Below are 24,605 nucleotides of genomic sequence, written 5' to 3'. Positions count from 1 at the left end.
TGATGTGTTAATAGATTTTTAGACTTGATCTCTGAATACATCAGTCAAATTATTGAGAATGAAGAACATTCTGTATGCGTTTGCTTTTGACACTAGGATATTTTACGTGGCTTAAAAGCTTGTACACAGTGTTTTTTTATTTATTTTCCATTTATTTTAGAGTGAATAAAACACTTTCTTTCGGTCTGCCAATGCTGAGTGATTCAATATAATCATAAAAAATAGACCATAATAAATAGCTTCCTGTCATCTAGCGTTACCCGATGGCTTGTCCATTCATTGTGTTAGGGTGATTACGGAAAATCATTATTTGAGAAAAGAATTGCTGATTAACCAGACTACACAGTGATGGATATTGATTTTTTTTTCTCTCGTTTAATATTCAGAGTAAGCAAACCTAATGATAAAATCAAATGATTAGGTGTACAGTATCGAGTCAGTCTGTCAGTTTAGTGCTTTTAATTGACTCTTAATAGCACATTTAATTAATTATACTTTGCGAAATCTGCCAGGTCCTTGTTTTAAATAAGACCTCCATGGGTTTCATGAATATCTTGATCGAGTAATCATACAAATGAGGTTTGCCAAATTATTCATATGCAGATTAATTAATTGTAATAATTGCATCGTTTAATATCTGTTGAAAAAGGCCTCCAAAAGAGCAGAATTGAAAATATGCTGCATGATTGTGGCAAATAAAAGCATTTCAAGAGTTCACACTTAGCTGATGATTATTTATAAGCTTGTTTGGCATGCTGTCCCGGGAGAGAGCCCTGAGCTCATAAGATCCTCGAGCCCGGGGCTCCCTCCCGTTGCAAAGGGAGTTTGAGCTCAGGTAGATCTCGAGAACTCCCCTGCTGTAATAACCAATGAACAGCCAGTGATTGCTCTTGAGAGAACCATTTACTAGAAGCATGTCTATAGTGCCGGTTTGGATTAGTCAATTAACTTATGTTGCATGTTTTTTGGATGGTGGGAGGAAACCGGGGAACCCGGGGTAAACCCACGTGAGCACGGGGAGAAAATGCAAACTTCGCACAGAAATGTCTGCTGGTTTGATAAAGCCTGGAACCAAAGACATTCTTACTGCGAGGCAACAGTGCTAAGCACTGGGCTACCATGTCACCCATCTAGGAAGAAGGAGGAGTAGGGGTGGATGGGGGGATTCTTCAAAGCGAAGATAGCGGTAGTACGTAACCCAGGGTATTTGTAGTAGCTTAGGAGTCGTCTGATTGGTGCATTGAGAATTGGATAATGCGGATCCAGCCGCTAGCAATCATAAGCACATGATCCTCTCGAAATTAGTTTATAAATAAACTTCACTTAAAGGGTCGTTTTTGGCGTTATTATATTGTTGTTTTATTGTACATGTATTTTAAACACTTGGTTTGTGTTTTCAGGCAACTCAATTTCTCATTTGAGTTCATTTACATTCTGATTGGTTAAGAATTGATAGCTCAAGAATTGGTTAAGAATGGATAGCTCACCCAAAAAAATAACATTTACTCACAATTCACTCACACTCAAGTGGTTACAAATCTTTATGAGTTTCTTTCTTCTGTTGAACACAAAAGAAGACATTTTATACAGCTGAAAGCCAGTAACCATTCATTTTCGTAGTATTTGTCAATGGTTACAGGTTTTCAACTTTCTTCAAAATATCTTCTTTTCTGTTTAACGGAAGAATTAAAACTCATAAAGGTTTTGAAAAAAGTAAGTGTGAGTAAATGGTCAACTGAAAAAAATAACATCTGATATATTTGAAGAAATGGGATATTTTGTAGCCAATTTATCGTTGAGCATTCAAATATCTCCATGTTCACAATTATACATACCTCTTGTATTAATAAGTCTAGTACTTTTAAATAAGCAATGGGAAAACTGTTGTTATTTGATGGTCTCCACAAGATTTCTACAGGTTTGCTTTGGCAAGTTTTCCCACTCTTCTTTCAAATTTTCCTCCCACTCAAGTACAGAATTTCCGATTTACGGTGAACCGTTCTTTTATACCAGATGTTTAATTTTCCTGGGACATGGTAACAAGTTATTTAACCTTAAAACTGATGCAGAAAGTAGCTTCTCATTCCTTGAGAATTGCAATGTTTGCAAATAACTAATGTTGAGGATGGTGGGGACCACAAGTCAGAGGTTATTTTGAGGGTTATGAGCTGAAAAGTTTGAAACTCCTGTCTTTATCCCTGTCCAAAGCCCCATCCTAGGGCCATGGAAAAGATTTTCCAGAAAGGTCAAATTATTGGCATGCATCAAGCAAAGAAAACAACTAAGAGGAGATTGCTCAAATGTGAGTTAAGAACTGTCCACCGCATTATTAAAAGCTGGATAGATTGTGGGGAGGCTCAATAATGGCCTCATGACAATCACATTTATGACAGCAAGTTCTATTTGTAACAGTTTCAGATTGTGCCTGTGAGAAAGAAGATCAGTTGTGTTTATTTTGCTTTCTTAAAATATGGGAAAAAAGCAATCACTACAACGTAGATCTCTCAGACCCTGTTCTCTATGTGCATTGTAGCCAGCTTTTTTAAATGTCGTCTCTTTTTCCCAATCACAGCAAAGACACAGGTGTTAGTATGATTTTTTTTTTTTTTTAAGATTTAGTTTTGGCATTTTTGCCTTTATTAGGCGGATAGGACAGTGTTTCAGACAGGAAGCGAAGTGGGAGAGAGAGGGGGGGTAGGGATGGGAAATGTCCACGAGCCGGGATTCGAACTCGGGACGCCCTGAAGTGCTATTGCACCATATGTCAGCGTGCTAACCATTAGGCTATTGCGCTGACAGGTGTTAGTATGTTTGACCTACCTTTCAGCTACCAGCCCCCTAGTGCCCTCTCCCACTTTGTGGGCCTTTTGATCACGCACACCCCTCATAACAATATTGTTTTAATAATGTCAGGTTGTCATAACAAAGACATCTCAAACAATGCCATCTTTGCATTTAAAATGACACAACCGAGCACTGTAAAAAATAAGTCTATAAAATTTACGATAAAAAAAAACGGCAGCTGTACAAATGGTATAAAACCATAAAAGCAATTTCTCATTTTTACAGTAAACTACCATATTTTATTAATTTAAAGGTGTTATACGTCTGTAATTTGAATTACCATGTCATCTACACATATTTTGTTACACAGATAGACGCGTTAGCACAGCCATAATCATCACAAACAACTTTTCCCACAAGCAGAAAAGTGTATCAGTGCATAGAAGGTGCTCAGCATCATTCACACAGCTACTAAACACCAATATGGTAACACACATAAAATGAAAGTCATGATGTAAATATTGTTTATCAACATTAGATGTAACCTCTAATGTACATAACTGATGGGGAAACAACTTAAAAGGTCCATAGTACTGTCAACAAAAGCATAAAAAGTGATGTGCATTGCAGGGAGTTCTGGGAAAGTCAATTTACGGTTATTCACCGTATATATTAAGGAAACATACTGTTAACCAGGTTATGGATTTTTACTGTAGAATTTTTAACGTTTTTTTACCGTTGAAATCACGACCATTTTTTACAGTGAGCATAAGAGACTAAATGACAGTTGTTATAAGCATCCATAAAAACTCATTCACATTCATGAGGTGTCATGTAATGATTTTAGAGGCTTCATAACAGTCCTCTTTTAAGGAAAGGATTGGTTTTCTTTCATTGTTGGGTTATTGGTTTGCATGTAAACCTTGCCAATGGACTATTATTTCAGTAAGCTGATTTGTGTTATGTGTTTTATTGCGTTATTCTTGTGCAAGTTGTTGAGATGTCAGCATATTGTCGCGCATGTAATCATGCTCATTGTTGGCTGCCCTTCTCTTCAATCGTAAGTGATACTCTTGAGTCATGTTATGGCAATGCTTCAATGCTCTGCTCGGAGTGACTGTGCAGAAATAAGCAGAAGCTTCTGGAACCCCCTTGGCATGAGCGCTGAAGTCTGGCAGATGATAAATTGTGTTGTTGCTTTCATACCCCCACAAAATATGACTCTGCCTTTTACTTTAGGAAGTGACAGATGATGGTCTTGAAGGGCTAGATGAAGAAATGAGCTCTTTTCTGCAATTGTGTTAGGACTTTTATTATGTTAGGATTTATTTGGCTTAATTACTATGGAGTTAATTTTGTTACTTTATTATTTAATGAAAAATATTTGGTTTTCGGGGGAAATTGAGTAAATAGTAATTAAACAATGAATAAATTTGCAAATAAAAGCAATGTTTAATTAAAAAAAAGTATGTTAATGCTAATAAAATGTTTGCATTGCAACAAATAATACTTAATTCTTCCCTAAAACTAAATATTTTTGATTGAATAATAAACAAAACTAACTCCATCAGTTACCAGGAATAAAAAATGGCGGTAAACAGTCAAATTATTTTGACAATACATTAAAGTAATATGATAATAAAATACTAGTTTGCATCATTAAACAGTATACAAGCTTTTTTGTAAGAGTACAAATCAATGGAAGTGAATTGGACTGGAAGTCTGAACACATTTGTTACAATGACCACTCTTACCTGAAAAAATAAGGTAAATAATGATGTACTTTTAGCTGCTTAGATGTACAAAACTGAGTGCGCAAAGCTGGCTTTTGATGACCTCCTCAAATTGGTTGTAATCCCTTTGAGGCATTTTCCATTTGTGTACATGATGTTTTTAACAGGCATTAGAGACATGCCATATTTTTTAGAATTTTGATAACAAATAGCATGGTCAGCAGGTCACCAACATCAGGACTGTAACTAATATACACGACACTGTAGCATAAAGGCTTTTAAGAGATTTTAAAATAATATTGACTGCATTGATCAAGCTAAAAGTCAACATGAAATAGAAAGTCACCCTTTATTCACTATTGTTATATGATTTATTTACTTTGTTTACTATATTATTTTCTAATCGAATTGATCATTGATTGATCTTTTACCGAATCTTTCACTGCTACAAATTTGCATCACAAATTTACATTTAGATATTGCTTGATGATAATAATAGCAGGTTTGGCATGCTGTTCCGGGAGAGAACCCCGAGCTTGGAAATAATTGAGCCCAGGGCTCCCGCCTGGTCAATGAGCATGTAAAGGGGGTATGAGATCAGGTAGTTCTCGAGAGCTCCCCCTGGTAAAGGAGAAAAGGGGGAGATGGGGTGGATGGGGGTTTCTACAAAAAAACGAAGATAAAAGAGTAAAGCTGGTCAGGTTTTTATGGTGAATTTGGAATGATCCGATTGGCTTACTAATGATTACAGATTAGAGACCAGCTGCAATCAATCATACCATGTGCTCCTCTCGAAATTAGTTTGTGAAACTTTACTTGCATCATATTGTTGTAAGAATAATAAAAAATATAAACAAAAATATTAACAAAAAATATGAAGAAAATATTTATTAGCAACTATAAATTAGATGAGCTTTTGCTGACAGTTCGATTGATTTTTGTCATTCATTGTGATTTTATTTGATGAAATAACGGTGAAAAACTGGCAACCACAGCTGCCGTTTTTTATCGTAAATTTTACGGATTTATTTTTTACAGTGCTCGGTTATTTTATTTGATCAATGTGATTTTATTTGATGAAATAACGGTGAAAAAACTGGCAACCACAGCTGCCGTTTTTTATCGTAAATTTTACGGATTTATTTTTTACAGTGCTCGATTATTTTATTTGATCAATGGGATTTTATTTGATGACATAACGGTGAAAAACTGGCAACCACAGCTGCCGTTTTTTATCGTAAATTTTACGGATTTATTTTTTACAGTGCTCGGTTATTTTATTTGATCAATGTGATTTTATTTGATGAAATAACGGTGAAAAACGGGCAACCACAGCTGCCGTTTTTTTTTTTATTGTAAATTTTACGGATTTATTTTTTACAGTGCTCGGTTATTTTATTTGATCAATGTCATTTTATTTGATGAAATAACAGTGAAAAACTGGCAACCACAGCTGCCGTTTTTTTAATCGTAAATTTTACGGATTTATTTTTTACAGTGCTGGATTATTTTATTTGATCAATGTGATTTTATTTGATGAAATAACGGTGAAAAACTGGCAACCACAGCTGCCATTTTTTAAATCGTAAATTTTACGGATTTATTTTTTACAGTGCTGGATTATTTTATTTGATCAATGTGATTTTATTTGATGAAATAACGGTGAAATCTGGCAACCACAGCTGCCGTTTTTTATCGGAAATTTTATGGATTTATTTTTTACAGTGCTCGGTTATTTTATTTGATCAGTGTGATTTTATTTGATGAAATAAAATCACATTGGAGTTCACAATAAAAAAATTTTGATAAAGTCATTTTATATCAACTGAAAGCATGTTAAATTAAATAAACTAATACTTTAAATAACTGGAAATAAAATGGCAGTACTTGGATGAAATATATTTTAGTGTTATTTAGTGTAACTGAATCTTTTATGTAAAAAAAAATCATTTATTCATTTATTTGTTGATTTTAAAGGGCACCTATGATGAAAATCACCTTTTGGAAGCAAGTTGTACTGTGTGTAGATATAATGTGTCCAGTCATATTGAAGTTTTAGAAACACAATAAATTGACTTTTTTTTTAATTTTCTCATGTTAAAATAGGATCCAAATCCCTCCCATTTTGAGGCCCACCAAACGTGGCATAGGAGTGCGGTTTTCCCGCCCACCAAATTGATTGACAGCTGTGTATTAACATGTCTTCATGGTAACGTGTATAATCATTTTCACAAGACAGGACATGCGTGAAGCAACTAGGATTAAAAGATCTCTCTGTTGTCAGCAGCACCTCAAGAATACAAGTTTAAATTGTTTTCAAAACAGTGCATGTTTGTAACAAAGACAGTAAAATCGTTGTGCAATTCATCACCACAGCTTCAATCCCGGTTTGTGGAATTAAATCAGGTTTTTTTTTTGTACATTAACATAACGGATATCCATACAGCAGTGGATATTAACGTGTATCCTGTCACATTTGCCGTGCAGAAAGGCTTGAATTAACTCCACAACAAATACATCAAATAACCATTAGGAAAGTTCTTACTGTAGTAAGGGAGATCTGCTTCATGCTTGTCTGTCACTGTGCTGTTTATCCAGATGAGACGCAGCAGGAGAAGGCTACATGCATCAAAGCAATAGTAAATGCAGGGATAACCAGCTCATTTGCATTAAAGGCACAGCCAACAAAAACAGCCACAATGGCACAACAGCTCAAATTTCCAATATGCAGTAAGGTATAATAAATAATCTGATGGGTATTTTGAGCTGAAACTTTACAGACACATTCTGGAGACACAAAACATATATTAAATATTAAAAAGGGGTAACATAGGTGCTCTTTAACATATAAAAGAATAAGGGAGCATACTTTTTTTTCTTTTTTGTCTGTTTTGTTGTTTTACTTCAGATTTTTTGGGGGGTGGTTGGGGGGGGGTGGTTGGGTTTACAGCTTCTTTATATTATTTATTTGTTATATATTTACAATGAAAAATCATGACGTTCAATATTTATTTTACCCACTTTATAGAAAGATAGACATACAGACAAGCAGACAGTTTTGTTTTGTTTCATGAAAGGTGCCTGTATATAACCCTTATTGTTTTTGTTGTTGTTGTTTTTGTTTGTTTGTTTGTTTGTTTTTTGGAAGTTCTGTTTGCCTTCAATTTTAATAGTTATTTTTTGGTTTTCTGACTTATTCTCGCAGGCAACACGGCAAAGGTCTTCATTGATGTGCGAGACGAGAATGATCATCCTCCTGTGTTCACTAAGCCCTTTTACCTCGGCGGGGTTGCAGAGGATGCCAAGACCTTCACCTCAGTTTTACAAGTCCAGGTAAAAAGTCTCTCTCCTCGCAGGATTATAACTACCCATGAGGCCTCAGACAGCACTCCTACACCCACAAAAATTCACCAACTGATGCGTATTGCATCAGAATGGCAGGAACAGGCTAAATCGACAATTGTCATTTATTTGGCTGGTTGCTATACACACACACACACAGGAATGATAAGATGCCAGTGCAGCATCAATTGACACATTTCAGAGAACAAAGCTGCACAGCAATGAATAATAATTCCGTTCTTCAACATGTGAAAATCAGCCATTTTCACGGTCATGGAAGACCTGGAAATATGAGAGAGTTTTAAAATTGTGTTTTCCTGGGTTGGGAAAGTCATGGATATTAATCAAATCTTGAAAGTTATGGGTGTTACGAAGGTTAATTTACAGTGGGAGAAATAAGTATTGAACATATCTCCGTTTTTTAAAAAGGAATATTTTTTTGCAAAGAAATAAAACTAATTAGTTTATAAATGAAGTTATGCTTAATAAAATGAAATGACACAGGGAAAAACGATTGAACACATGAAGAAAGAGAGGTGTAGAATGTAGTGATGGGAAGTTCGGAACATTTTACTGACTCGGACCTTTGATGATGAGAACGAATCTTTTTTTCGAGTCATTTTGTTCAATTTGCCAAAATAACATAAAAATTTTACGAGATGCTTTCAAACTCATCTACAGCTAGCCCAAACGTTGATCACACTACAAACAAGTCATAACTACAATTTAATACTATACAATGCAATGCTACTAAGAAAGAGAAAACAATCCTTCATTGTTTACCTGGTGTTTTATCAATGATTAGCGCTGCTCACCTTTTCTTGCATGTCTTCAAATTTGAGTCATTTGTTCACCTGACACTGACAGTTCCATATAAGCTTAACCGATGCATACAGTCTGAGCCGGAAACGTCCATAATTAGTTCACCTTTTAAGTCTTGTAGAGAGATGACTCAAAACCGAAGACTCAAGAAATGAACTGATCAAATCTTTTTCATGATCTGACTGCATATGAGTGGCTTCTGTCTTTTATGTGATGAACGAACGAGTCAAACCCAATTAAGGACTCGAAAAATGAAATAATCTTCTCCTCCACATGCACAAATGTGCGCATGTGCGGTGAACGAATCACTCCCTGAGAGGATCATCGTTCAAGAACGAACTATCACAAGTAGAAAGCCTGTGAAAGACAGCAGCTGGAATCTCTCAGTAGTTCTTCAACAACCCTCTGCCCGTCGTCAGTATAAATGAATATTAGCTGCTTCAGTCCAACAACTACATTGCAGGATGATGAAGATGAAACCAGGGTGGACATTTCAGCAAGACAATGATCCAAAAACACAGCCAAGGAATCTCTCAAATGCTTTCAGAGAAAGAAAATCAAGCTGTAGAATGGCCCAGCCAATCACCTGACTTGAATCCAATAGAAAATACAAATTAAAGATCAAATTGTTAGACGAGACCCACAGAACCATCAAGATTTTTACACTCCGTTGAAGTCTGTGAAAAACTCACGCCTGAGCAATGCATGTGACTTCATTCTCCATATTTAACGTACCTACCAACATTTGTCAGGGGGTGTTCTGGGGTGAGGTCTTTGAACAACAGGTTGAGAACCGGGATAAGATGCAGCGGGTTTTGGACGGCCGCTGTGATCGAGTATTGTACCAAAGTTGGCGACCCGGGGGTGCTTACAGACTGTACTAAAAAAAAGGGTGGGGGTGAAATTACGGGAGTTTTCCGGGAGAAATAACAAAACGGGATGGTTGCGGGAGATTGATCTGAAACACGGGAGACTCCCAGGAATACAGGACTGTTGGCAGGTATGGTCTTTAAGCTGCCATCACCAAAAAAGCCTTTTATATAAAGCATGAAATGTGTGTTTAGTAGGTCAGTACTTTCTTCTTGTGTCATTACATTGTTATTACACTTTTTTTTTCTTCTTTATTTTTCTTTTTTATGCTTGTATTGTTTAGGTTTTTACCAAAAACTGGTTAAATTTCTTGTCAAGAGCTCCTTCAGAAATATTATTCCAAGGAAAAAACTTATGTTTTTAATTCACTTTAGTGGGGAACTTGCTTGTAAGCCATTATGCGTTTGATTTGTAGTTATTATTTTATGATTTCCTCTTTTAATATCGATTAGTTAAATCAGCTTCCAAATTGGCTCAAATGATTCCTTTTGTGAATTAATCTGAATTGTAATGATTTCATAAATGACTGCGATGAAGTTGGAAAAGCCATGGGAAATTCACTGTTTAAAAGTTTGATTTTGCTGACATGGATTGCAATAGTTTTTTTTTCTGTGCTGCTGGTTTGAGTGAGCTGAGTATAGAAAAAACACTGACTTGCCTTGGATAACTTTTTAATAAGTGTTTCGTTGTTGAACACAATGTAAAGCTATGCCAAAAAGAAACTTGATCAATTTTAATAACTACATCTGCACCCTTTCTGTAATACCTCAAGCATTTAATGATCGTTTTGTTTTACGTGGTTCGACTATAGCGTCTGACATTTACTTTCTTGATTCCAATTTAAAACCCCCAGGATTCATTAGTGTCTTTGGTCTGTTGTTTATGTTTCTTCAGCTGCTTGTAATTGGTTTCTGTTTGTCTTTTCTTTTTTGCTGTTGTTTTTTCTTGCCTTTAACTTGAGATATACAAGTTTAAATACTTGTCATGACTGTCATTTCAAAATCATTCTAGTTCAAGTCATGAATCATTCATGCTAATTTGAAAACCAGCAAAACTGACTAGATATTCTAGTGTTTTTAATGTATTGCATAAAGAATATTTCTAAGATTAGACTAAATTCATTCGTCAGACTTAATCTCAAATTAGAAATAGTTTTTGCACATACATCATTTTTAAATGATGTTACTTAAAAACAAATACTATGGAAATTTATTACTGAACGTCTGGGATTGCTAGTTTTTGCTGGACTGGCGTTATTTTATATAGTGCTAAAAAAATAAAGGGAACACTAAAACGACACATCCTAGATCTGAATAAATGAAATCTTCTTATTAAATACTTGGTCTTTACATAGCTGAATGTGCTGACAACAAAAAATGCACACAAAAATTATCAATGGAAATCTAATTTATTAACCCATGGAGGTCTGGATTTGGAGTCAGATGCTCTCCTGAGGGATCTCCTTCCAGACCTGGACTAAAGCATCTCCTGGACAGTCTGCGGTGGATGGAGTGAGACATGATGTCCTAGATGTGCTAAGTTAAGTTCAGGTGTGGGAAGCGGGCGGGCCAGTCCATAAGATTAATGCCTTTGTCTTTCACCTTTATTAGAAGTTATTTTGTCATGGTAATGTCAAATTGTCATGACAAAGATAAAGCCCGGTTGTGATGTATTTGTTTATTTCAAGTTGTCATAACAAACAATGTCTTTTAAAATGACTAAGCATGCATAAAATATCATGTACACTTAAAAAAAATAAACTTTTGCAAAATTGTTGCACATAATTTATATGTGTTGAATTTAAACAAATAAATAAACTTTAGTAATGTTCAACTTAATTTGTTTGTTTAAATTCAGCCCAAATAAATGGTTTACAACCACTTACCACAACCCACTTACCTGAGTAAATCCAAGGAAATCATCTTTGAATCGTTTGTTTCAGTGTATCATGTCATCATAGTGAAGGTTTTATGGCAGTCTTATGAACACCCCTTCAAGTAAAGTGTTACCTCACTTAAATATTAAATGAAGAAAGGACATTAAAATTTAAAAGTAATCACTTTAGTGATTATAAATACTTTTTTGGATGTAACTGTAATTTGATTACCAGCTATTTAAAAAGGCAGTTATAAAAAATACACTTTATATTTTGTATTTTTAAATACATAACACCATTACATGTATTTTGTTACTCGCCAGCCCTTAAAGGTTAAATGAAATTAAAATAAAAAATGTGGATTTTAGGTTTAGTCTGTTAGTATTAAGGATGTCTCTTAGCTAGTATGCTCCAAAACATTAGAAATAAATATAATATTAATATATAATATAAAGAAATAAGCAGTAGATATAAGATATAAACCTGATATAAACACCCATAGCTTGCAGTTTGTCACATCCGCCTAAATGGAACGATTTTTTTCACGTCATCTTATACAAATCTTCTCACCAATCAAATGCTCTCTAGTATCTAACATGCCTCACCCCCTTCAAGCTTCTCATTTGATGAGCTTGAGCTCAACCCCTCTCACTGGCAGAGCTGTGAGAAAACTAAACGCAATTGGCTTTTTTTTTTAAAAAGGGGAGGAGCTACTCTGTCCCACCCTCTCTTCATTTTTCAGTTGAGATTACGTCAACCATCGAATAAAAATGCACATTTCAAAGCACTTCACGGTACCTTTAAATACTAGTTTGGTCTCTGTGCTGTTGGTTGAAATGAGTTGTTGGTTTCTGTGTCTAGTCTTGATTGCTGGTTCGGAGCTGAAGAGCTTAAGTCGGACCAGCTGGGCTCTGAAAGATTGGATCGTCTTGAGACAGCTTGTAAAATGCCACGTCTGCTGAGACACACTGATACAGATCTCAACACAACCGTCAGTAGCGCAGACGAGGGCAGCGCATTCTCCGGGAAAGAAAATAAATCAAAGATCCTCATAAATCAGCCAGGGTTTCTCTCAGTGCACGGATAGTGTCTTTTGCAGCCCCTTTTCATCTGTCTGGCTCTGTATTATTTGGTTTTCTCTCTATATATCTTTGTCTCTACGTGTACTTTTTGTGTCTCTTGTGGCTTTGTCTTTTGTGTTCTATAACACTGTCTCTTTTATAAGTCTTTATTTTATAAGCCTACCATACACCTGAAACCCACACACACTGTAAAGAAACAATGCAGGCTTCCACAGAATTCATTCATGTTGAAAAAACACAAATCAATCAGTCAAGTTAACTTAATCGTTTTTAGAATTTAAGTAGATTTAATGAAAAACAATTAAGTTGTCCCAAAAAAATGCAAGAATTGTTGCTCATTTTTAGTAAGTACTTTGAACAAGCATCAAAACCTTTTTTAATGTAGCCAGCTTGATTTTATACACTGGTTTAATTCCTGGTATTACTATAGCTACAGTATACACTACCTGACAAAAGTGTTGTTGTCGATCCCAGTTGTAAGAGCAACAAATAATAACATGACTTCTAGTCGATCATCTGGAAAAGTGGCAGAAGGTAGATTTTTCTGATAAATCATCTGTTGAACTGCATCCCAATCATCACAAATACTGCACAAGACCTATTGGAACCCGCATGAACCCAAGATTCTCTGTTATCAGTCAAGTTTGGTGAAGGAAAAATCATGGTTTGGAGTTACATTCAGTATCGGGTTGTGCGAGAGATCTGCAGAGTGGATGGCAACATCGACAGCCTGAGGTATTAAGACATTTGTGCTGCCCATTACATTACAAACCACAGGAGAGGGCAAATTCTTCAGCAGGATAGCGCTCCTTCTCATACTTCAGCCTCCTCGTCAAAGTTCCTGAAAGCCAAGAAGGTCAAGGTGATCAAGTATTGGCCAGCCCAGTCACCATACATGAACATTATTGAGCATGTCTGGGGTAAGATGGAGGAGGCATTGAAGATGAATTCAAATAATCCTAATGAACTCTGGGAGTCCTGCAAGAACGCTTTCTTTGCCATTCCATATGACTTTATTAATAGGTTATTTGAGTCATTGCAGAGATGTATGGATGCAGTCCTCCAAGCTCATTGGAGTCATACATAATATTAATTCTTTTTCCACTGCACCATGACTTTATATTCTATACTGCACATTATTTCTGTTAAGTGACAAGACTTTTGTCTCAGTAAAGTCAGACCTTACTGTCCTAATTTAATAAATAAAAATCAAGGCATGATCATTTTTTATTTTGGTAAAATAAACGTAATCTAGAGGCCTTTGCCTTTCATATAAGCCACTTCTAATACCAAATGATCAACTAAAAGTCAAGTTATTATTTGTTGTTCCTAAAACTTGGATAAGTGACAAGACTTTTGTCAGGTAATGTATTTACATTCAAAGCTTCTGAGATTTTTTTTTTTAGTAGTTATATATTTTATGAAGTCATTACCATTAAAATGATAAATGTTTTGTAGTATATCTTACATTTCTGTAAAAGTACTAATCAGCCCCACAGAGTTTTTGTTTTAATTTTTCTGTTTTCACCTAGAAAAAATGACAATTATGTCATCATTTACTCTCCCTTTACTTGTTTGATGCCTATTTAGTTTCTTTCTTCTGTTGAACAGAAAAGAAGTTAGTTTACTCATTGACTTCCATCATATTTTTTCCTACTAATTTTTTGTCCTGTCTCTGTTATCCTGTTGCACTGTTGAAGCTCTGTCACGAAAACAAATTCCTCGTATGTGTGAACATACCTGGCAATAAAGCTCTTTCTGATTCTGATTCTGATTCTGACTATGGAAGTCAATTGGTCCCAGCTACCAGCATTCTTCAAAATATCTTATTTTGTGTTCGACAGAAGAAATGTTTAAAACTACACAAGGGACACTAAACGATTAAGTATTTTTCATTTTTGTGAAAAAACTCTTTAAGTGTCCATTTATTCAGTTTTATTTATTTATTTTTTCAGTTTCAGACTGTGTATTTACTGCATTAATCTAAAAATATATATTTTAAACACACTTGGAAGCTAATTTAATATTTAAGCTTTATTATGCATGTGTATTATGTTATTTATTTTTACTGTGTTACCAAAATTGTAGTAATTACATAATTACTGCCTCAGAGCTGCAACCTGTAAAAGCTGCCTGTTTAATTATCTCAGTGTTACTCTGATCACACATGCGCTTGAGTTCACGTTCGGGTTATAAGATCAGTGGCAGTGATGATCAGGAGGCCAATGTCCTGCATTCCTTCGCGGAGACCTTATTAGCCAAGACCCCCAGCTGAGTTAAGCCACGCAGCAGAAGTTCAGGGTTTTACAGGGTCACCACGGATACAGATTGCCACCATCAGTGCCTTCTGTTTACTCGTAGAGACGTCTGAAATGTCAGCGGGACGTCGAGGCCAACTTACACTGTCACGCATTTTGTTCATTTCTTGGTTGCCACAGGAATCATTTCGTATGAATAGTCTTTGTTCAAACGGTTTAGAGGTTTGTAGATTTAGACTTACTTTAACTAATAGCATAAAGAAGGAAAAGGTGAGAAAATTGAAACCGTTATCCGTTCTGCCAACCCTAGACTCTAAAAATTATCTACAAATTGACAGTTTTCCATATTATTTTGTGATTAAATTTTTCTCCCTCTTAATTTTTTTTTTTAAATTGCGTTAAGGGACTTTTATCTTTCCTCCAAAAGCTATTGATGCTAAAAAGTCTGTAAAAGTCACTTTTATTGACATTTATATTTATAAAATTGAAACCGTTATCCGTTCTGCCAACCCTAGACTCTAAAAATTATCTACAAATTGACAGTTTTCCATATTATTTTGTGATTAAATTTTTCTCCCTCTTAATTGTTTTTTTAAATTGCGTTAAGGGACTTTTATCTTTCCTCCAAAAGCTATTGATGCTAAAAAGTCTGTAAAAGTCCCTTTTATTGACATTTATATTTGTTTCAAGTGATATATTGTCTTTTATTTACAGTTCATAAACATGGTAATAAGCTGCCAGTACATTTTCAGTACATCTCAAACTACTAAAATGTCAATAAAATCCCTTTGTTAAATTGTAGAGTTGAATTTTTAACATCTAATGTCGACAGAGCAGAGATCAAGTGCCATAATGCAATTCACAACCATTAATAAAAGAAAAACACTTTAAATAACTGTTAATTAACAGATAAAAAAAAAATTGCACATTATATGGCATTTCTTTTATTGTTTTGCTGTGAACATTTTCTGTACACGTGTTTGTGTGCATATGACGACAGATGCATATATACAATATTGACCTTATTCTTCAATGCGGAGGTGTGCGCGTTTTTGCGATTGTTTTAGAACTTCCGATTCAGCTGCCTATGGGAGAAATGACTAGGAATAAAAAACTGCAAAAAACGGTCAAAATACTTACTCTACAAACAAGTGTTTGCATGACAACACAGACAAAGTAGAATAATATAATAAGAAAATATCAGTTTGCAACACCAAGCAGCAAAACGAGCTGTTTTTAACAATTAAAAATGAATAGAAGTGAATGAGACCGGAAGTCTCGAGCCAAAATTATTCAAATGGCTGCGCCCACTCGTACGCGAAGAATAAGGTCAATAGGTACAACTTTCGTGTACGAGTTTGAACAGGCTTTGAATGTGCGTTGCGATAACGTCACATGATGCAGATGACACAGAAGATTCCACATTCTATCTATCCATCTGGAAATCTTAAAATTTGTAAAAATTTGCGAGCTCCACACAAGTGACAATTAACAGTCCTTCTGTAACAGTATGACGATGGACAGTGGAGTTGAGGGTCCACGTGCAGTTTATTAAACAGAGAATGGTCAGGCAGGCAATGGTCAAACGGGTACAAACAGTATCATGAAGGTAGTCGCAGGCGAATGTTCAGTACAGGCGACAAAGAATCAACATCAACAGTAAAATAAGGCAGGGATCAAATCTTAAAAAAGGTTAGAAATCTGCGAGCTCCACAACAGTTTGCAACATCTGCTTTTTTTTTACTTTAAATTTAGCTTTTAAGAAATCCTGGAGGATCTGCTATTTGTACTGTAAATGTAAATTCAGTTTCAGCTTTATAGCTTCATAGATCATCGATGTACACTCCCTGTGTATTTTTTTGAAGGTCTATAAAAAAAGTTGTGCAACAGTTGGTTAATAAAAACTGTATTTTGACTGCTGCAGATACATTTTTGCATGCTGCAACTTCTTCATAAGCGACTCTCTGATCTGATCAGATCATCAGACTAAATGCGCTCATCAGTGCCAAATTAAATCAGAAGGCAGCCATTACTGTTATTATTATTTTATTTAGATTTTTTTTTCAGATGCCAAGCAGAGTTGCCAAGTCAGCTTATTATAAGTATCTTTAGGTTTTGTTTTTTGTTTGTTTTTTAATGGGTTGGGCTTATTTCCAGAATACATTTGAGTAATTGGAATTTTTAGTAGTTGATATCCATATGTCGGGGCGATGCAGTGGCGCAGAAGTTAGTGCTGTTGCCTCACAGCAAGAAGGTCGCTGGTTCAAGCCTCGGCTCAGTTGGCGTTACAGTATGGAGTTTGCATGTTCTCCCCATGTTCGCGTGGGTTTCCTCCGGGTGTTCCGGTTTCCCCCACAGTCCAAAGACATGCGGTACAGGTGAATTGGGTAGGCTAAATTGTCTGTGAGTGTATGTGAGTGTATGTGTGAATGAGTGTGTGTGGATGTTTCCCAGAGATGGGTTACGGTTGGAAGGGCTGCGTAAAAACGTGCTGGATAAGTTGGCGGTTCATTCTGCTGTGGCGACCCCGGATTAATAAAGGGACTAAGCTGAAAAGAAAATGAATGAATATCCATATGTCAAAATATATGGCCTAAATATCCGGCCTATACCACTAAAAAATATCACAATACCATGCTCTTCAAAACAGCACATGTGCATATAGATTTTTTTTAGCCCTCTTGTCAAATTTCAATTACTTTTCAATTATTTCCTGTAAAATGTAGAAAATTATTTGTTTGATGCAATTTTAAAAATAATATTTTTAATATCCAATTTCTTTTGTCTTTGTCATGATGACGATACAAAAAATGTTCTAGTTTATTAGTCAGTACACAAGAATTCAGCTTAAAGTGCAATTTTAACTAGGTTATTAGGTTAGGTTATTATCTAAAGCAAGTAAAATGAATTAAGCAAGTCATTGAACAACAGTTTGTTCTACAGTCAAGCCTTTATTCCAGCCAAACTAAAAAAATAAGTCTTTCTCCAAAATAAATGAATGAAGTGAGTTTTTCCTTAAAACAAGCTAAATAATCTTGTGTCAAAAGAAAAAAGATTTTTTACTTACCCCATTGGCAGATTATTTAGCTTTTTTAAGGGAAGACCCACTTAATTTTAGCATATTTCTGAAAACAAGACAATGTTTAAGTAGACAATAAGTAGAAAACCAATGTTTTACAATTTTTTGCTGTGTTGCTCTGTTAAACATCACTTGGGATTTACACTCAGCGGCCAATTTATTAAGTACACCTTACTACTGCCAGGTTGGACCATCTTTTGCCTTCAGAACTGCCTTAATCGTTCGTGGCATAGATTCAACAAGGTATGTTATCCTGCTGGAAGTAGCCATCAGAGGATGAGTACACTATGGTCATAAAGGGAAGGACATGCTCAAGCCACAATACTCAGGTAGGCTGTGGCAATGACATGATGCTCAATTGGTATAAATGGGCCCAAAGTGTACCAAGAAAATATCCCCCACACCATTACACCACCACCACCAGTCTGAACCGTTGATACAAGGCAGGATGGATCCATGCTTTCATGTTGTTGATGCCAAATTCTGACCCTACCATTAGAATGTCTCATCTGGCACCAACAACCATGCCACGTTCAAAGTCACTTAAAACATCGTTCTTCCCCATTCTGATGCTTGGTTTGAACTGCATCAGATCGCCTTGACCATGTCAACATGCCTGTCATGTCATGTGATTGGCTGATTAGAAATTTGCTTTAACGAGCAGTTAGACAGGTGTACCTAATAAAGTGGCCGGTGAGTGGATTTGAAAAATTCACAGGAAGGCTAATAGGTTTGCCTTCAGCCTCCACACAATGCAGAACTGCTTAAAGATACAGACACGTCATAAAGTCCGCAATCAAGGAACACGCACCGGTGAGAAAATAAAGTGCATGACGCACATGATATGAAAATGAGTTATTAAGCGCGACAGCCTATAAAAAGAACTCATTGCTGCTCTTTTGCTGACTGACACAGACCTGTAGCTTGTGAACAGAGAGCGCTTCTAAGACAGTGTGTCGTCTGCAATTCATCTCTCTTCAGTGCCGTATTGTGCTTGAACAGTCAAATGCATGCAAATTTATCTCCAACTAAACATCTTGACAAATATCCCCATAAACACAGTTGTCAAAGTCTAAAGTGAATATAAACAGTTGAGAAAGCATTCAGATGTGCGCATCGTTAATTTGCATCTGGGCAGCTCTTAAAGTGACAGTAACACCAAGCTCCTGCTGCTCTCTGTGTCTTTCAGTGTTAATGAAACAAGAGAAGAGAAAATCACTTACTTTTGTTTACTTTAGTAGCTTTCATGATAATTGTTGCATGTTTAATCCATACAGTGAATTTTCTGTAGTATGGTCCATGGGAATATCTTTAGAAACAGACAAAAATACATTGTATGGGTCAAAATCAATAGATTTTTCTTTTAAGCCAAAAATCATTAGGATATTAGGTAAATATCATGCTAGATGAAGATATTTTTTGTTCATTTGCTACTGTGAGTATTTCAAAACTTAATTTTGGATTAGTAATGTGAACACAAGAACTTTCTTTAGACGTGTTTTTACCAACCCTGTTCCTGGAGGCACACCAACAGTACATATTTTGGATGTCTCCCTTTTCTGACCCATTAACTTCAGGTGTTGGAGTCTCTTCTGATGTTATGATAAGTTGATTCAGGTGTGTTTAATTAGGGAGAGGTTGAAAATGTGTACTGTTGGTGTGCCTTCAGGAACAGGGTTGGGAAACACTGCTTTAGACAACTTAAAAGTTTTTCTCAATATTTTGCACTCTCAGATTCCAGATTATCAAAAACTGTCTTATACAAACTATATATTGAAGGAAAGCATATTTATTGAGCTTTCTGGTGGTCCTAAAATCTCAAAAATAAAAAAACCCTTATGACTGGTTTTGTGGTGCAGGGTCACAAATTAACGACAATTTTTGCAGCTTTTCTTATGTTACTGTTTGTAGACCTGTACCTGAAAAAAAAACGAAATTAACTGTTTATTTCAGTTGTATCTTTAATACGCTAGTCAGATTGATTTTAATAACAAAGGTAAACTTATTGTGACACTCACCGGCCACTTTATTAGGTACACCTGTCCAGCTGCTCGTTGACACAAATTTCTAATCCGCCAATCACATGGCAGCAACTCAATCCATTTAGGTATGTAGACATGGTCAAGACGATCTGCTGCAGTTCAAACCGAGCATCAGAATGGGAAGAAAGGTGATTTAAGTAACTTTAAATGTGGCATGGTTGTTGGTGCCGGACAAGCTGGTCTGAGTATTTCATAAACTGCTGATCTACTGGGATTTTCAAGCACAACCATTTGTAGGGTTGACAGAGAATGGTAGTCGTAGTGTATAAGTGTGAACGGGTGTGTATGGGTGTTTCCCAGTAATGGGTTGCAGCTGGATGGGCACCCGCTGTGTAAAACTCATGCTGGATAAGTTGGGGGTTCATTCCGCTGTGGCGACCGCTGATGGATAAAGGGACTAAGCCAGAGGAAAATGAATGAATGAACAATCATGTTGATGAGTCAATTGAGAGATACAGTAACTGTTTAATTTTTTTATTAACCAGAATTCCAAAAGTCATCATAACATATGTATCCTAGACTGATATTTGCTCATCATAGACCATACAGTATGACCATTTGCTCACCATATAAAATAGATGACAGGTTCATCTAAAATCCTGATGGTCAGTAACAAAACAGTATTTGTCAGTGTCAGATTTGTATAAATTGTCTCTTTAAAGGTCCCCTAAAATGCTTTTAAAATATGTATATTTTATTCAAAAGTTTACATAATCTCAACTGAAACATGAAGACAGGGTGGGACATACAGTATAGTAGCCAATAGCATTTTATTTTAATCACAGCTCTGCCAATGATAGTTGGTGACATCAAATAAAAAGCAAATGAGAGGTGTCTTGAAAGGGGGCGGGACTTGTCAGATGCTAGAGATCGAGAGATCATTTGATTGGTCAAACGATTTGATGAGAAACTGAAGCATGAAAAAAAATTGCTGATGCATTTAGGCAGAAGTGACAAACAGCCGTCTTTAGATGTTTCTATCTTCTAAATGCCAACTGTCACTGTTTTTGAAGCCCACAAGTTTATAGATATGCCACATACTGATACGAAAATCTAAAAAACTTTTTTTTTTATTTCACATGACCTTTAACCATAATAATGCTCAAAATGCATGATTATTTTAGCAGTTCAACTCCATTTCAAGCTCAATGTTTGGTCCTCAATATTTCTAAAACCCTCTGCAAAGCCATATGGCGGCAATCAAAGCGTTCTCCATGCTCAGGCTCACTAAATAACCAATTAAATGACAGACCTTTTGTTTGCGAGGGGCTTTTAATGCGCACTTACTGTATTTATTGTAACTGGTCTCCCAGGCATATTGGAAAAAGTCTCTCATTTGTGTTAATGACTCTGCCTGGTCCGGGGCACCCTGCTGTCCGTGAAGCCGCCAGTTTCCCTCGCTTGTAAAAAGCCATTATTAATCATTGTCACCGCAGTGGAGTGCTGTAACGTTCAGCCCAAGTGACGCTGTTAAATCGGGACTTGGAGCTCCTCCTATGGGCCCAAAGGTGTAACAGCAGGCGACGGCAGAGGTTGAGCGGCTCTTGTGTTGTAGGTGATAAGTAGCTTGTGGCTATTCTTCTCCTGACACATCTGTGCTCTATTGTTTCTGACAGGCTCTGGATAAGGACACAGGGAATTACAGCACCATGCTGTATAGGCTGATTATCCCCCCAACTACTGACGGCAAAGACGGCTTTGTTATTGAGCCCTTCACTGGGGTAATTAAGACAGCCATCATGTACAGGAACATGCGCCGCTCCTACTTCAAGTTTGACGTGGTGGCGACGGATAACTATGGCGAAGGACTCAGCAGCAGCGCTCAAGTGGTGGTATGTATAAATGTGAAGCATAAAGCCAAGCCAATTTGTGTAGATTCCCAGTCAAAAGTCAGACTTGTGAATGAACACTCCAAAAATGATGTTTGCTGATGTTTGCTTGTTCAAACTACTTATTTAAAATGAGCTGATTAACGCAATACCTGATGAGAAAGAACTTTTTTTGTTTTATATTTTGTTGTATATTCAATAGATTTAAATTAAAAACAATTAAGTTAGCTTAAGATATGTTAATTACTGTAAATTCATAAATTTTCCTTTGGCTTAGTCCCCTTATTTATCAGGGGTCGCCACAGCAGAATGAACCGCCAACTATTTCGGCATATGTTTTACGCAGCGGATGCTGCCGGCATATGTTTTACGCAGCAGAACTTGAAGTGGCGATGGGGTCTTAAAATATTCCGTTAAGGTCTTTATAAAGTCTTATAAAGGTATTGAAATTTATTTGTGTTTTGCTTTCCGGCATGTATTTTAATTGATTCGGCATTAACTTGTGCAGGGTAAATACCTGTGCGCACGTGTGTGTGTGTGTGAGAGAACGAGCGCATACAAAGGCTGATTGTGTGTATGCAAATTAAAGCAAAAGTCACGTTTAACTATTGGTCCTGAACAATATTTTCAACCAATCATCTTTCTTACGTTTACAATCACACTCATTGGTTGGTGATTGTTTCGCATGCAATGAGCAGCAAAAATAAATAATGCCATAGTATTATTTAGGTTTATTATATATACATAAATAATATCTGTATTTTCAAAATAGCAAAGAGGCAATCAAGCTTATTTTGATTTCTTTAAATCCATGAGTAAATCTGATAATGAGCCTGATCAAAAGAGATCCCGAGAAGGTGAAACTGCATCCCCAGCCTGATCTTATGTGAAAACGAAAGTATTTTACGTTTTGTCAGTTTAGTGGCTAATTCGTACAAATTCATACGAGTTTATTCGTACGAAATTGTACGATTTTAAAAATGAGGCGTGGCACCTAACCCCACCCCTAAACCCAATCGTCATTGGGGAATGAGCAAATCGTACGAAAATGTACAAATTAGATCGTATGAATTCATACGAATTAGCCACTAAATCAAAAAGTTACGAATTGCCGTGAGATTGTGTTGTCGTCCCTGCATCAGAATAGCGGTAGGCAGAAGCAAAGTGAGTCAAGTCAGCTACAGAACATGATGGAAAAACTAACTGTGGGTTCTTTTTGAAGATTAGACAGAGTGAGTCATTTAATTACTATTTTTCACTTGGAAGTGAACTGAAATGGCACTTAGAGAGTTAATGTGAGGTCTCTCTCTCTCTCTCTCTCTCTGACAAATGAGTCGTCTGCAGTCACATATCGACACCTGTCCATCGGCAATAAGAGTTCCCTGTAACCCGGACCAATTATAGAGTCACACCATCATTTGTGGGTCATTTGCATCGCGCTACCTGTATTGTATTTGCATCGCCTCACACAATAAACATTAGATATATTTCTATATGATGTAAAAGTAGTCAAAAGAAACAACAACAACACAGTGTTGCTTCATTTCCTGTAACAACAGCACATCGGATAACAGTAAATCTAATTATTATTATTATCACTATTTATTACTGATTGATTTATTTTAAATTTGTTAATTTTTTTCATTTTATTTTGTTTTTAAAAAATTCCAATTGTCTGAAATCTCTTTATTTTTATTTATTTTTTACACAAAATAAGATGAAGAGATAAACAAATTAGAAATTAATAATTAATATAATTAATTTAATGTGGAAAGTCTGTTGCAGCACAGCCTCACCCAGACTTGGCCTCCAGCGGCCGTCAGCTAAATTGAGTTTGAGACCCCTGCACTACAGCCAATTTAGTTTATTCAGTTCACCTATAGCGCATGTCTATGGACAACACGGGAAGAACATGCAAACTGCACACAGAAATGCCAACTGACCAGCCGGGACTCAAACCAGCGACCCTCTAGCTGTGAGGCGACTGTGCTAACCACTGAGTTCGTATATTTTTATAACGAGACCAATGCAAATACTTCACAAATAAAAGTCTTTCCTGAACTGATACTTGAAATAGAGCAACGTTAGAATGTGGCATGACATTAAAGAAGAACAAGATGGTACAAATCTATAGGTAACACTACTGATTAGCTGCTTTTTAACAGTTAGTATGGTGATAATTGGGTTTAGATTTTGGGTAGGATTGGGGATGTTAATTAAGATATACTTTAAGTAATTATAAGTAGTTAATATCTTAGTAATAGGCACATAATAAGCCAGAAGTTAACAGTGGGAATTGTTACTCAAACTACACTACCTGACAAAAGTATTTTTGTCAATGCCAAGAGCAACAAAATAATAACTTGACTTCAAGTTGATCATTTGGAAAAGTGGCCGAAGGTAGATTTTTCAGATGAATCATCTGTTGAACTGCATCCCAATCATCACAAATACTGCAGAAGACCTATTGGAACCGGAATGGACCCAAGATTCTTAGAGAAATCTGTCAAGTTTGGTGAAGGAAAAATCATGGTTTGGGGTTACATTCAGTATGGGGGCGTGCGAGAGATCTGCAGAGTGGATGGCAACATCAACAGCCTGAGGTATCAAGACATTTGTGCTGCCCATTACATTACAAACCACAGGAGAGGGCAAATTCTTCAGCAGGGTAGCGCTCCTTCTCATACTTCAGCTTCCACGTCAAAGTTCCTGAAAGCAAAGTCGGTCAAGGTGCTCCAGGATTGGTCAGCCCAGTCACCATACATAAACATTATTGAGCATATAGAGGTCTTTACCAAATGATCAACTAGAAGTCAAGTTATTATTTGTTGTTCCTAAAACTTGGATAGGCGACAAGACTTTTGTCAGGTAGCGTATACTGCAATAAT

General features: G+C 36.2%; 1 protein-coding gene across 1 annotated transcript in view; it reads left to right on the top strand.

The window, feature by feature from the left end:
• Positions 1-24,605, top strand: part of pcdh15b (protocadherin-related 15b) — a 464,565-nt gene that overhangs the window by 397,119 nt on the left and 42,841 nt on the right. The window contains exon 28 of the mRNA XM_056468996.1: positions 21,505-21,720. Coding sequence (XP_056324971.1) covers positions 21,505-21,720 — 216 coding nt within the window. The remainder of the gene's footprint in view (positions 1-21,504; positions 21,721-24,605) is intronic.

Source organism: Danio aesculapii, chromosome 12, assembly GCF_903798145.1.
Source record: "Danio aesculapii chromosome 12, fDanAes4.1, whole genome shotgun sequence".
In the NCBI taxonomy this organism is placed as follows: domain Eukaryota; kingdom Metazoa; phylum Chordata; class Actinopteri; order Cypriniformes; family Danionidae; genus Danio; species Danio aesculapii.
The sequence above is the reverse complement of the archived record's forward strand: the minus strand, read 5'-3'. Positions and strand labels throughout refer to the sequence as shown.